At 47.6% G+C, this 13,682-nt stretch overlaps 1 protein-coding gene across 1 annotated transcript; it reads right to left on the bottom strand.

Moving 5' to 3' along the window:
* Nucleotides 1–615: 615 nt before the first annotated feature.
* On the bottom strand, nucleotides 616–13,572 carry MYD88 (MYD88 innate immune signal transduction adaptor). Its single transcript, XM_057398282.1, has 5 exons — nucleotides 13,191–13,572; nucleotides 7,573–7,704; nucleotides 5,354–5,534; nucleotides 4,229–4,320; nucleotides 616–1,976 (listed from the first exon to the last, which is right to left on the bottom strand). Exons 1-5 carry the CDS (start codon nucleotides 13,570–13,572, stop codon nucleotides 1,822–1,824), a joined length of 942 nt encoding a protein of 313 aa, XP_057254265.1. The 3' UTR covers nucleotides 616–1,821.
* Between the last annotated feature and the right edge of the window lie 110 nt (nucleotides 13,573–13,682).

Raw genomic sequence — 13,682 nt, 5'->3', positions numbered from 1 at the left:
CGAGCCCTGACACTAACGTGATGTGTGTGAACAAGCTCCATCCACCGTGTTCAGGTCAATGGCTGGCTGCTTTCAGGACTTTACACCACCACCGTTCATCAACAAGGTGGGTGAGGGAGAGGCAGGAGCACACGTTTCAGTCTGTACCTCAGCTATGGTAATGCTGTACAACAAATCCTTTTAAAAAAACCCAACAAAATCACATCCAGATGCAACCTTAAAAATTTAAACTAGTAAAACATTAAACTGTAAAATCAACATGAGTCAGTAGCTGAAAGTAACGAGTGAAGGGCCAGAGTTCAAGCAACTGCAGATACATAAGCAAGGTGCCTTTCTTCCCAATTTATAAAGTAAATATTTGCTGTAAATCTGTTTAATACACCGAGGGGTTGCTTTAAAATGCTACTTTGGGCAGAACTCTTGCCCCAGAGCCCTGTGCACAGAGAACTGATGAGATCCACTGGTCGCTCTGAAGGATCCAAGTCTAACAAGCAGAACAAGATCAATGCTGCTCTAAGCCTTAGCCACAGAAACACTGTAATTATTGTGGTGGTTCATTTAAATATGCTCTTTCCTATCAAGGTAATACTAGCCTTTATATTTTAAGCAGCCTAATTAATAATTTAATACACTCTTTATTCAATATTTATCCCTATGCCTTTGAGGCACCCCAACAGCTGATGTGTTTTGGAACGCTCTTAAAGGTGAAGCATTCAAGATCTGGATCCACAAAGATGCATAGCCCCGTTCCTGCACCAACAGCAGCCTGCACTTTGTGCAGTAAGGACTTTCACAGAAAATAATATGTTTTATGAATTTCTACTAAAGGAAGGCTCTGTTGTAAACATTTTGTAACATCTGGGAATGTAAAATATTGGTATGAGGTCACTTAATCAAAACGTGACCTGAGCAGAAGACAGGCACAACCAAGGTCATACAACAGTGTATCCTTCTTGCTTTCAACAACTAGAGTAAACTTGAGGGACTGCCTCAGAAAATACTAGTGACAAGGGATTTACCCTGTAAAGGAATACAAGACAGGAATACTGTGATATAACTTGAGGAGAAAAACCTCCACAGAAAATACACCAAGCTCAGTAATTCTGCATTAGTTATAATTACATAGATAATTGCTCTAATTTTGCAGATATTGCTAAGCATAATGGGAGAACCATTCATTTCTTTAACAATTAAAATACACTTCTGCTTTTGTCCAAACAAGGACTGAAGAAGACTGACTACCCTCAGAACCAGTGTGGGCTAAAGACTGCCCAGCAGCAGGGCAGGCTGGGCCTCCCTGCTGAAACCAGCCATTCTCATGGCACCAGCCATTCACAGAGCAGGAAAGTAAGTCTGAAACCTCAGTTCCTGCAGATCACCAGGCAGCCATGGGACTTCACTGGATTTAAAACCTTAAACATTACTATAGCCATTAAACAGCCTTTAAAATAATAAGAAATACTTGTTTAAGAAAGCTTGCTGTTTGAAACTGAGGGCTTATTAAATGCTTATAATAGAGCCTTCTTGTATTAGACAGTATTTAAACATCTATTTTCTGTATTTTCAGTGAAAGTGCTTCCTACACAAAATGCTGGATACTCACTGACTTGAGCAGGAACAGCCACAGAGTTGCTTTATTTCCCCTTCCAAGTTATGAAGAAGTACAAGAGAAGATTCTTTGCTCCCAGTCGCAGGCTCCAAACACTGACTGGAAGGATCCAGGCTCTGAAGTGGTTCAAGATCCTATGTGAAACGACACCACAGTCCAAAGGTGCAGCCAGGACAGAGTGCAGAAGAACATCTCGCTCTTGTGACTTTGCATCACGGCAGCATGAGGGATTTTGCCAGTCTTGTCCAGAACCACTTTTTGGTGCAAGGATTGGTGTAGTCACAAACGGTAATGAACCGTAAGATGCTTGGGAACTCGTTCTTCATGGTTTTGCACTTGACTGGAATCAGCCGTTTGAGACGAGCACCTGAAAGACAGATCACACAGGCAGAGGATCACACAGAACAACAGGCAGGTCCTGGATGCATTTTCTCCCCAGCACAGCACACATGTCACAGGATCCACGCTTGCTCCCAACTGTGTCATCTCATTACACTGCAGCTAGCTCTCACTTCGAGAGCAAGTATCTGAATCCCAAGCGCCCTGCTAAGAGCATTTCACTCAACTACAAGCCTCATCCATAACATGTAGGGCAACTTGCAGTGATCCCAAATGGGTGAGATAACGGCCCAATGCCCTGCAGATACAAAACAACAAAGCACAGCTTCTTGTGGAACACAAACAGGTATATACAATCCTGTCTACTTCCAGGTATGCATAATGAGAAAATTCAGGAGACTAAGCTGCTTCTGTAAGGTCAGCTTTGCTGGGTTATCTCCATTTCTTTTTCTTCCTACCCTGATTTACTTAGATAGGCTGCAGATGTGTTCCAACAGGGGGCTGCAAGGAATCACCCTGCAAACATGAACTTTCTTTGAGGCTTGCACAAGATGAAAGAAATCTCCTCTGATTCACAAGCAGCTCTTCTAAAGAGGAACTCTCCCTCTATTCTCCATGGGGATGCCTGGCACCAGCTATCCTGTGCTGCCCAGCACATGTGCTGATGCTGAGACCTGGATGAGGCAAATAACTAAGATTTTGTAACTGCAGTAGAGGCTTAAGTAATCCAAGCTTGCAGAACCTGCCACCAAACCCTTCTGTGTATTAGTTACCCCGTGCAAGTGACTGTAATTTCTGTAAACCTGTACTCGCATGTTTTTACTGGTAGAGCTGAGGTCATTACATACAATGGACATTTCCCGTTGCTCTAATGAAAGGTATGATGCCAACAAAAAAATGGTGAGGAACTAAAAGAACTTTGCTACAAATCATTATGACTGGGGGCTGATGCAACATGTTAGGGGTGGTCAGTAGATTAACGGCCATCGTACGAAATTACTGTATCAGGAAGATGGAGCTAATTCTGAGGTCTGCCACTGGCTTACAGTTAAACTTCTGGATGTCAGGTACCTCATCTAGAGAAGAGACTTTACATAGACACTTCTGCAGATACTACATATCCTCCATGGTATCAGGTTGTGCTGCACTTACTCCCCAGCAACATGCACAAGTGTAGAATATCTGGTGCTTAGAAAAGAGCAATCTGAACAGACTTGACAGAAGTAAATCGATGGCTTTTCAATTCAGAACAATGCATGCAACAGATACTGCCACTCCAAGTTGAACATTCATCCCATATTTTGTTTACCTATCCACAATACTCACAGATCTCTGAAAAAAGCTGCATGTTCATTACCTGCTACCGTATTCCCAGCATTTACTCACACCCTGAATTGATTAGAATACTCCTTTCTTTTGTAGCTTATTTCCCATATGGGTCTTGAAGCACTTCAGAGAGACTGCAGCTACAGCATCTCTGAAGTAAGCAGTGTTAGTCAACTTAAGCTGGAGCACTGAATCTCAGACAGCTAAGCTGCTCACTCACCATCACATAGAAGGTCAAGAGCAGGACAAGGAACCAAGTTCAGGTCCCCGCCTGCACAACAACATTAGAAAGCCGCCATTCATTTTAATGGCTGCTTCTAATCTGCTTGCTGAGTGAAGGGCATTACAGCCAGAGCAAGCCCTGAGCCTGGGTGGATTTCCACACATGTGAAAGGTATCATACAATCACAGAATAGTTTGGGTTGGAAGGGACCTTAAAGATCATCCAGTTCCAACCCCCTGCCACAAGCAGGGACACCTTCCACTAGACCAGGTTGCTCCAAGGCCCATCCAACCTGGCAATGAACACTGCCAGGGATGGGGCAGCCACAGCTTCTCTGGGCAAGGTGTACCAGGGCCTCACCACCCTCACAGGGAAGAGCTTCTTCCTAATATCTCATCTAAATCTCCCCTCTGTCAGTTTAAAGCCATTTGCCCTTGTTCTATTCCTACATGCCTTTGTCAAAAGTCCCTCTCAGATGTAGGTAGGTCAGTGGTGGGAACCCAGGTCTGAGACTGAGTTACCAGTTCTGTAACTATCAGTTATTTGTTTTCTCCTTTTCACCCATATTTATCTCAGTTGTTTAAACACATGTGAGACTACCCCTCATTCTGCATTTGTGCAGTCCCCAATACCACACTGCCCATCGACCTCAGCTGGAGCTTTGAGTGTTACTATAATGAAAATTGTAACGCTGATACACAACTTTAAAAGGGATTTTTGTGAGATCTTACCTGGGGAAAGGCTAAGAGCAAATTTGGTCTGAAAATCACATTCATCGCTTTCCAGGTAATCATCTGAAATGACAACCACCATCCTCCGGCACCTGCAATAAGCAGTTAGGGGAGAAAAAAACAGAATGTCAACAGGGATGCTTCCCCTTTTCACTGGTAGAAGTGTGTGCTCCTCTGAATTGGAAAAATGAAACCGCCGTGTTCCAGCAGGAATGAACTAGAGAGCAAGGACTGCTGGCTATGTTACACAAAAACCTGATTGCAGATACATGCTCATACACCAAAACATGAAGAAATAGCAAAGTCCAGATTGTCCGTGCAACCTTTATTTGATCCTCTGTTTAGGTATTACACACAAAGCCATCTTAACTCTACCCGCTTTCATGCTGCCTTTACTGACTGAGCCTGACAGGGCATTTTTAATATTAGAATGAACCGGACAAAGCTGTATTGTACTCACACAACAGTGAATTCACCTGGGTTCATAAATTGGAGCTTTATTCTCCAATTTGTTGCTTACATTCCTTTGAGGTGCCTAATTGTAAATTACATATTAGGCTCTTTATGGAAGGCTATGCTGTACCACAGCCAGGAGAACAAGGCCTCACAAGGGTGTCTGTTAATGCCAAGCTGTATCCCTCTGAAAGGCTGATGTTTAAAATCCAAACACCTGCCTCAGGATTTGTCACTCCCTGCCTAGGGAGTTGCTTTTCTGTCCCGCAGCTCCCACCACACCTGAGTCCTACACAGGTCTAAAGGATCCTGAAGTGCCAGAGCCAACACCAGTGCTGTCCCTGCAACATCCACACTGTGAGAAGGAACTCAGCCTGGAGCTATATTCATTTCCAGATCAACTTCAAGGATGCGACTGCAGGATGTTCCAGCCAAAAAGGGATTAAACCTAAGCAGCATCACTGTCGTGGCACCTCCCTTGTGAACACAATGAAGCAACATGTTTGGGAATGCTCGAGTCTTCCTGCTTGAGCCAAGAGCATAAAACAAACCCCATAAAGACATCCTTGTGGATTTTTACTGCTTCACTGGCGCCACACTGCAGACATCATGGTGAAATGAACGTCATGTTCCGTTACACTCAGCTATCCCAAGCAGCCATGGTTCACTTACCTCCTTTCTATAAGTTCTCCACTGATGGACCACACACACGTTCCTGGCAAGACATCCCGATCAAACACACAGAGCTTCAGTTTGAACTCCGTTTGTTCCAGCTCCCTGATCATCTCCTGGACAAACTGAAGGTCCTTCTGACAGTAGCAGATGAAGGCATCAAACATCTCTGTTCTGTTCCCTGAAACCATTAAAAATCTAGCTGTCATCTACTATAAATGAAGTTAACTCCTGTAGTGAATTCCCACGAGCTCTCACAGACTCAGAATCAGGAGCTGTGACAGACAAGCTCTGTGCAACCTTACAAAGGGAATCTAATGTTTTACCAAACCAGGCTCCTGTCTGCAATGAAGCTGGCCAGAGGTAACACATGTCTGTGCCTTGACCGCTTTGATTTACAGTCCAGGCTGTTCACACAACCCCGTATCTGCTGGCAGTGGCTGGGGAAGGGTTGCTGAGATGCAAACATGCAAAATCTGCAGAGGCAACAACATCCAGCCACAGGGAGCTGAAGGGAGACAAGAGTCTGGGAAGAGCTGGAGGGAGCAGAGTAACATAGAAGATGCAACTTGGAGTCCCAGAGCTCTGGGATTTTCCTGGGGGTGTACATATCTAAAACATCCTTATGGCTCTGGGCCCTAGCTCTTTAGTTCAGGTCACAGAGAGTCCAGCTCCCCAACCAAAACCTTCCTGCAAGGCCCTTGAGCAATGGCCTGACATATGCTGTCTACTGAGCTATGAGGTAGGCCTTGATATTTGGAACCTGAAGTTTTTATGGCTGTCAAACTCGGGTACCTGAAGTTATACCCTAAGTAAAAGGCCCTGTTTTACAAAGATGTTAATAGCTGACAGCTCCTGTTTATGTAGCAGTTACCCAAATATTAAAGTACTGTATATTAAGAGCAATATTTTTCACAGTTAAGCACCTTAATACTCCTGGATAGCTTCTCATTGTGTCATTTTCTTTCTGTATCAATGTCACTACCTATATTTTCAAGTTTTCATGCCAGTTAAAGCCTACGACAGTGAAAAAATAGGTCAAGCTCTAAAGGCTGCTGTGAAAAGTACCAACCCAGCAGGCAGAGCCAGCCCAAGAAGCAACCAGTCAAGCAGAAGGGCAACTGTCTGCCAGGTCAATCAAACTGAGGGTACTGCTTTAGGGGCATAGGATTAACTTGGCGGTCACATGAGGCAAAACTGCCATGTACAAGCATTAGCACATTGGTCTGTGGACATCAGGGGATGGTTAATGTTGTCCCAATGTACAAATCATAGAATCATAGAATGGTTTGGGTTGGAAGTGACCTCAAAGCTCATCGAGTTCCAACCCCCTGCCATAAGCAGGGACACCTTCCACTAGACCAGGTTGCTCCAAGCCCTGTTCAACCTGGCCTTGAACACTGCCGGGGATGGGGCAGCCACAGCTTCTCTGGGCAACCTGTGCCGGTGCCTCACCACCTGCATAGTGAAGAATTTTTTCCTAGTATCTAATCTGAATCTACCCTCGTCAGCTTAGTCATTCCTCCCTTGTCCTGTTCCTATAAGCCTTGTAAAAAGTCTTTGTGAAAGGTGGCCACTGAAAGTCAGACTAGCCAGGGGAGCAGTGAAGAGGAGAGCTGACACATCTCCATTCACCTCGGCTGCTGCTCCATCACAGAGCTTTACAGGCTGTGCACTTCCTCAGCCAGCAGCTGCGCACACAGCCTGGCACGCAGCTGCACAGGCAGAGCCACACACAGGGCCCAGCAAACACACATTAATTACAGAGAACTTTGTTTCCTGCTTCCCACCCAGCCTGCTTCAAACTCTGATCCCTTTATATCTGTGGTGGTTACATCTGCTGAAGACAGGGCAGCGTAGCCAAGGCAATCAGCTCTAACATCCTTCCCCCTTGACTCCAACCCACCAGGCTTTCAGCAGCTGCTGCTCTGTGGCAGGCTGTGCTTAAGGGACAAGTTTCTGGGAAGTCTCCTCCCATGCACATGCAGTGGGCTCTGTGCCAGCCTTCTTCTGGGTATGGTGTTCCCCAGGGTTGCTTTTCCTCTCCGCCCTTGGTGACAGGAAAAATGATGACTACCAGCTAAAGCAATCCAGGTTATGAAGAGTCGCGGGGAGTAATTAATGCAAACAGGTTTTCTGCATTTCTCACAGGGGCCTGCTGCAGGTGATGACAATTCCAGCATGAGGCACCATGCCGCAGTGTAATCATGGGTGCTTACCATAGGGATCATCCCTGGTGGTGATGCCCATCAGCTCTGATGTCCTTGGCACACTGCTGTCTACTGCTGGCACTTGAAGCGGCTGGTCAGCCTCCTCCTGCTTCTTCTGTAAGTACTTCCTACAGTCCTCCTCTGCAAAAGCACACAACCAATGCAAGACACTGCTGTGATGGTGGTTTTACACTGCTGGAGTTCTTTAAAATGGGAATAGCTATTTCAGGGATCAGGGATATTAGAGGGAAACACCCTGCCTGGGTTTTTTGGTACCTAGAATTTCTCTCACCCCTTTTTGAACCTGTTGATGCTGCCTCCACCACCTCCTCTAGCAATTAATTCCTGAAGCTCACCCTTGCTATTTACAGAAGTACTTTCTCTTATTCATTTTAAACAAATCTCCTCCTATATCCTTAATTCTAGTATATTCCAGCACACTTGTAAAAGCATGCATCATGTACAAAACAGGTCTCAACTCTACTGTCGTACTCGTGACCCAGCTCAACATGATCAGGAAGTGCACGCTTCCAGCCCAGAAACCAACCATATCCTGGGCTGCATCACCAACAGTGTGGCCAGCAGGTCAGGGGAGAGGATCCTGCCCCCTCTGCTCTGCTCTGGTGAGAACCCCACCTGCAGTCCTGTGTCCAGCTCTGGGGCCCACAACACAGAAGAATGTGGAGCTGTTGGAGTGAGTCCAGAGGAGGCCACAAAGATGATCAGAGGGATGGAGCACCTCTGCTATGGAGACAGGCTGAGAGAGCTGGGCTTGTTCAGCCTGGAGGTACTGGGAGGATGCTCTCACGGGAGACCTTAGAGCATCCTCCTACTGCCTAAAGGGGCTGATAGGAAATTGGTAAGGGACTTTTGGCAAGGGCAGGTAGAGAAAGGACAAGGGCGAATGGCTTTAAACTGAAACACATGAGACATTAGCAAGAAGCTCTTCCCTGTGAGGGTGCTGAGGCCCTGGCACAGGTTGCCCAGAGAAGCTGTGGCTGCCCCATCCCTGGCAGTGTTCAAGGCCAGACTAGACGTGGCTTTGAGCAACCTGGTCTAGTGGCAGGTGTCCCTGCCCATGATCTTTGAGGTCCCTTCCAGCCCAAACCGTTCTGTGACTCTATGACTGTTATGCATTTTGGAGTATTTAATTGGGGGTTGGGGATTCTCAATTAGAAGTCTTCATATTATCTGTTACTAAACAATAGACACATACTGGCTGATTCATACCACTGGCCTTTGTCAGCCAGAACTGCAGCTGACGACCATGAGTACATACACTCACCACACACATGAGGACATGTAAAATTCTAGGGAGGCCTTAAACAGGCTTTACGTTGTGGAGCCACCACTGGAGATCCTCTGTCTCAGGCAGTGAGTGTGTGCCCCCACTCTGAGATAACTGAAAGGCAAGCAGGCCTGTCATGTTTGCAACTTCCCAAACAGGACAGTGATGGACACAGATCTATTATAAACAGGTCATGTTTTAAAATTGATTATAAATCTAAACGTTAAGTCTTCAGAGAAGTGACAAGAAACCCTGCAGCCTCTGCAATATGCAGCCACAGAAGAACTTGAAAGTAAAAGGAGATTTGAAACCTGGAATTAACAAAATGAAACTCTCTAGAGCTTTCTCCTTTATGTACGATTAAACAAAACCCCAACAAGTATCAATCAGAAAAGCACTGATCACTCAGAGGGTCAGACTGGCACACCTCTGAGATCACCAGTACAACAGCAGCTGCAGAGTAAAGGATCTTCTGGAAGGGCAGGATGCAGGCAGGAACCAAGTAAGCACTGCTGTAGCACAGTCCTCACTGGTACTGAGCAGGCCTGATAGAAGTCCAGCTTCTGAAGCCTGTCTTCTGCTTCTGTCACATAGTTTTGCATCTTGTAACTGGATCATCTCCTCTAATAAGGTGTCAGATCTGATCGAGGCTTTTCCTGAGGCTGAGGCATTCCCAGTGCCTGTTTCTTCTCCCTTCCTCCCCAGTCCTGCAGAAAAGAAGAACCAGCCACATTCTTCAACAGCCAGAAGGTTCAGATTTCAGATCTTGCCTCACTACGGGTCCCACCTCTCTGCCTGTTGCCCTGAGGTGTGCATGTTTCATATCAGATAAGTCAGTGTCTTTAAAATTATGATTTAAGCCACTTTGAATTGGCCAGCGGGTTCAGAAGTTCCACATGAAGGACTCGCATGCAAGCTCCACCTTAAACATGCCTTGTTTCCCAGGTAGTCATGGTCACAATCCAAAATATTGCTGAATAGGCAAGAATAGACAATTATTTAAAGGCATACTAATACTACTGCTCAGTACAGAGACGTTCATTTTAAGTGTGTTTGCTCCATGTCTTCTCTTCTTGCTTCTCCCAGTCGCAGAACTGGCACCAATACTTCTGTGACCTGTGTTTTAATAAACTGGAGACCAGAAACCCATCAGCACACCACTCATGGCTGACACACATTCTCTTTAACCCAAGTGTTCTGATAGCATTGTGCTGTAATCTCAAACCAGAATCATACAGCAGTTTCAGCTGGAAGGGACCTTAAAGCTCATCTATCCCAACCCCCTGTCATGGGCAGGGACACCTTCCACTAGACCAGGTTGCTGAAAGCCCCATCCAACCTGGCTTTGAACACTGCCAGGGATGGGGCAGCCACAGCTTCTCTGGGCAACCTGTGCCAGGGCCTCATCACCCTTACAGAGAAGAACTTCTTCCTAATGTCTAATCTAAATCTTCCCTCTGTCAGTTTAAAAAACATTCCCCCTTGTCCTATCCCTGCATTTCCTTGTAAAAAGTCTCTCTCCAGATTTCTCATAGGCCCCCTTTAGGCACTGAAGCTGCTCTATGGTCTCAACAGAGCCTTCTCCCAGGTTGAACAGCTCTAGCTCCCTCAGCCTGTATCAGGGCTGTATAACCCCTCTTATCCCTACAATAAAACTGCAAGCTCGGCAAAGCTCTCAAAACAAACCACTGAGGCTTGTGGTTTTATTACAAGTGCAAACCAGGGGCCCTATTGCACTGAAACTGCCAAAATGTGCAGTGAACCTAAAGGGATGAATGACATTCACTAATTTGGCATTAGCCCCCAGCTGGGAACAGTGCCCAGCTGTACAGGTAAGTGAGAGCCAACAGGGGTTAGAGATGACTTTGCAGGCCCAGAAAGGCTTTATCCATAAAAGGATGCAAACCAACACAACAAAGTAGCAAGAAACTCATCCAACCTAAGATGTCCCATGTCACCCAGCATCTAACACAGTGCAGGCTTTACATTCCTCTAACAACCAAGCAAAAGTCTGAGGTATTGGACAGAAAGAATAAAAGCATGAAACCTAAAGTGCAAAATGATCGGAGAGAACAGACCCACTAACTGTCAAGCAGGGAAGTAGCACTTCTATAATGGGCCAGGAAGAAACAAACATCACTAAGTTTCAGCAGGAAGAAGAGCATAAACCTACTGAAGCAGAGAGCTTCACATCCCTAAAATGATTATACAATGAAATAAATGCTGAGAGAGATCACAGTCCTGCAAGTGTCTGTACTCCAGACAGTGCACCAGGGGAGTTCCTTAACACAGCCCCAGTGCGCAGAGCTGCCAAACGTGGAACTATCAAGGCCACAGGAGACACTGATTTTTAGCATCCCAAGCAGAGTCAGGATGGAGCATGCAATGACAGGCCGAAACCACAAACCAAACACACCCTTTGGAGCCACAGAGTACCAAGGAGTTGTGTTTAACAGGGATGCTGTGTCCCCAAGGAGCTCAGTTCATCTGACTGCACAAGGGCATGAGGTGTCATTCCAGAGACATCAGAGCATGTGGGATATCCACTGTAGGCAGCAGGTACAACATTGGCCCTACGAACGACCTGTGTCCGGCAGTCATCCTGACACCTCTCAATTGACTCAAGAAGCCTTCATGCCCCAGATCTGCTCCTCCTACGATGAAAGCACAGACCACAGAAACTCGATGCTGGTGTTTTCTGAGCTGAATCACACTGAGGAGTCCTAACAGCGCTCAGAGAGGTGCCCTTGGCAGCTGTGCATGAAAGTGTGCAACTGTCTTTTCCTCTTATGAGCATAAATATCTCTACTTTCTGCAAGAGCTGGGAGCTCCAGCAACAGGTCACAGGCCCCATCTGCAGTCCTCAGCCAAAAATACTAACAGAAGAATGGCCATGGCTGGGTGAGGCTGGGGGGTCCACCTACCCCAGCGTCCAGTCTCCAGCAGTAACCAAAACTAGATGCCATGGGGAGAATGTAAGGATAAAATAAGCATACACTGCTTATTTTCCTAAAATTATCCTCTTTTAGGCATAATCTACATCTATTTTTATAATCTACCTATCGGACCATTTGTAGATGAGGAATTTCCTGAGTCTGGAGCACTGTTTTTGTGTTGAATCGCCCTCAGTGGGTCTTTTTTCCACGAATTTATCAGTCTCCTCTTATCAGCATGACCTCCCACCAGGCCAAACTTGTGACTTCCCTGAAGCTCAGGTTCCTACCCCTCACTCTAATGCTGTCTGTTCAGGCTCTGAAAACACCATCCACCACATTATGAACCTCTGATGAGAGGATCATGAAGCACACTGATTTGGTTCTGTCTTTCCAAAAACTGAGTCTCCAGCATATGGTCCTTAGTAGGGAGAACAGCAGGAATACAGGGAACTCCTCCATTGCTTTGGGTCAGGCTCTCTACAGTGATGAGTTTCTACGTTTTCACTTATCTCCGTGAGTAACAGGAAATGAAAGTTATTATTTCTTCATTGCTAGCCCAGGAAGCTGAATTATACAACAGAGGCCCGCAATAGAGTCTCCTGCTTTGGAAATCCTTTGGCAATGAAATTCCCCTCTGATGACAGCCGACTTCCCTCTGAATTTCCGTGATCATGCGGAATACAAAGAGTCTATACAGAACAGGTTATCACAACAGCAGTAGGACCTTCACACTGCTTACTGACCTATCATTTTTTCAGTTTTTGAGGAACTCTTTTTTTCTTTCCTTTATCCAGTTAATTATTTTTCCTTCCATTACCCAGTTCCACACATTCCTCACCTCTCCCTCTATCTTCCTATCACACTGGACCCGCACATGGCAATTCTCACACTGTGCAGTGTCAGTGCAAGATGCCTCCTGGCTGACCTGGCCCAAAGCATCCTTTGACACACAGAACTTTATTATTGAAGGTTTAGTATAATACAGGGCTCCAGATTACTTTGCAGGGCTTATGGCTAGTGGAAATAGAGCACACTTCTCCCTTCTCTCCTGGAAGCTGCGCAGGGTTCTGATGGAAACACCGAGGAGGTAACTCCGCGGCCTGGTAAAGGGCTTTTCTGCTTGAGCAGGGTAGTTCTTCACATCCCCTCCCCGGACAGAGCAGCAAAGCCCGAAGCAAGCAGCATCCGCTCCCTCCCGGCACCGAGATCAACTGGGCCCTGCTGTGGTAGAGGGTGCCGAGAACCTCACCCAAGAGAGCCCTAAGCCCCAACCCACATCAGCCCCACAGAGGAGGCGGCAGGCTCGGCGCGGCTCCCGCTCCAGCGCGGCCCGCGGACACCCCATCCCCGTTCCCGCCGCCCCGAGGGAAGAGGAAGGAAGGGGAGATGCCGCCTTGCCTCACCCACGCTGCCGGACAGGTCGAGGAGGACGTCGTCGCGGCCGAGGTGGCGCAGGAGGTCGAGGAGACGGCCGACGGTGGCGCCGCCGGGGCATCGGCACTGCCAGTCCTCCAGCAGCGCGGCGGTGGGGTCGGGCTGCGCCTCCAGACACCGGATCTCCAGGTACTCGCAGCCCAGCGCCTCCGCCAGCGTCGTCCAGTCGGCGGCCGCCGCCGCCCGCGGGTTGAGGTACAGGCTGAGGCGGCGCCGCAGGCTGTAGTTGAGCGCCACCATGGGCATGGCGTGGAGGTCTGGCGGCGACGCGTCGGGGCCGGGGCCGGGGCCGGGGCCGGGGCCGGGGCCGGGGCCGGGGCCGGAGTCGGGGCACACCGGCGCCGTGGCCATGGCCGCACGGCTCTCGCAACTTCCCCCGCCCGGCTCCGCGGCCCTTTCGCTTCCCGCCTCGCCCCGCCTCCCGCCGGGCTCCGCCCGCCCTACCCGCCGCTTCGGCTCGC

Source organism: Pezoporus wallicus, unplaced genomic scaffold (genome assembly GCF_028554395.1).
Source record: "Pezoporus wallicus isolate ANWC-B61680 ecotype Strahan unplaced genomic scaffold, APGP_CSIRO_Pwel_v1 contig_7237, whole genome shotgun sequence".
NCBI lineage: Eukaryota > Metazoa > Chordata > Aves > Psittaciformes > Psittacidae > Pezoporus > Pezoporus wallicus.
Note: the sequence above shows the minus strand (reverse complement) of the source record. Positions and strands in the feature narration are given on the sequence as shown.